General features: G+C 36.4%; 1 protein-coding gene across 1 annotated transcript in view; it reads right to left on the bottom strand.

Annotated features, from left to right (window-relative positions):
* The window catches only part of ADGB (androglobin), a 315,129-nt gene that overhangs the window by 167,247 nt on the left and 146,425 nt on the right, over positions 1 to 1,457 (bottom strand). The window contains exon 12 of the mRNA XM_007943219.1: positions 563 to 692. Coding sequence (XP_007941410.1) covers positions 563 to 692 — 130 coding nt within the window. The remainder of the gene's footprint in view (positions 1 to 562; positions 693 to 1,457) is intronic.

The following is a 1,457-nucleotide window of genomic DNA, read 5'->3' as shown; positions in this document are numbered from 1 at the left end:
TTGAACCACCAGCCTTCTGGTTAGCAGTCAAGTGCTTTTAGCCACTATGCTACCAGAGCTCCTAACACTGTGATAGACAAATAAATTATAGCATAATTACACAATAAACAACCAGTGAAATGAGTGACCTGTAGTTGTAACATGTACCAAAAGAGATGTTACTTGAAAGAAGTCCCAGACAAAGTAATAAAGAGTCCATGTAAAGATCTATCAACAATAAAATCCAGCCATATATTATTTATAGATATATACATAATTGGTAAAATTGGAAAAGTATGGACTTGAGTCACATAAAACCTAGAATGGCAGACAGGAACTAGTACCCAGAAGAGAACAAAAGAGACTTCTAGAGCAGATGAGTGTTCCATTTTCTAACCTAGGTGATAGATACAAAAGATAGTTATTTTATTAGTGTTTTTTATATTATGCAGATGAATTTTATTCATTCTTTTGTATGCATATACATTTCACAACTATGTCATATAGAGTTAAGATACAAAAAAGAAAAAGGTTTATTTTCATGAGGGTTGGGCCAAATAATAAGAGTAACGTAGTTCATTACCTGAGATAAAGTTCCTGTGACTTGATTCACGTCGAGCAGGCTAAGGTTTGCCATTTCATCATTCTCAGAGAGAGGAGACAAACCGGATCCTAGAGGCACCCCCTTCTTAATCAAAGACTGTACGTAGTGCCTAAGGGAAAAGACAAAACTTCTGTTATTTCAATCACTTGTTTAAATTTACCAAGAAATAACTGTAGCTTTGCCAATAACAGAAAAGTTCTGAGTTTGTTCATTTTATCACTCTCACTCTTTTACAACCAGTAAGATTATTTTTTTCTTCATGTTGAAATATAAAGGCAATGTTCTCTATCAATATACTGGTGTAAAAAATTTCTGGAAAACTATTTGTTTTAAAGCTGTGGAAGCCATCTTTGGATGGTGTAGGATTATAGGAATTTGACAACACTGCAAATTAATTCAACTAAGTAGTATCAATAATGAAGGAGCCCTGGTGGCACAAAGGTTAAGCACTCAGCTGCTAACTGAAAGGTCTGTGGATGGAACCCACTAGCTGATCCATGGGAGAATGATGTGGCAAGCTGCTTCCATAAAGATTATAGCCTTGGAAACCCTGTAAGGTGGTTCTACTCTGTCCTACAGAGTCCATATGAGTTGGAATCAGCTTCACGAGTTTGGTTTGATCAAAGTCCTGTGTCTGATAAATAAGGCTGAGAGTCAGAAATTAGATTATGAGCCTGAAACACTTAAGTTTATTACTATGACATTCCAATGAGCTGCCCAAACATCAAGCTCAATTGGCATAACACACTATACCAAACATTGTTCCACCTCCTACTTTGGTGAGTAGCGACTGCAATCTTAAAAGCTTTCAAGCAGCCATCTAGATGCAACGATGAGTCTCTCCTCATCCAGAGCAAAGAACAATGAAGAAAAC

Source organism: Orycteropus afer, unplaced genomic scaffold (assembly GCF_000298275.1).
Source record: "Orycteropus afer afer isolate SDZICR_OR568_19922 unplaced genomic scaffold, OryAfe1.0 scaffold00101, whole genome shotgun sequence".
NCBI classification, from domain to species: domain Eukaryota; kingdom Metazoa; phylum Chordata; class Mammalia; order Tubulidentata; family Orycteropodidae; genus Orycteropus; species Orycteropus afer.
Note: the sequence above shows the minus strand (reverse complement) of the source record. Positions and strands in the feature narration are given on the sequence as shown.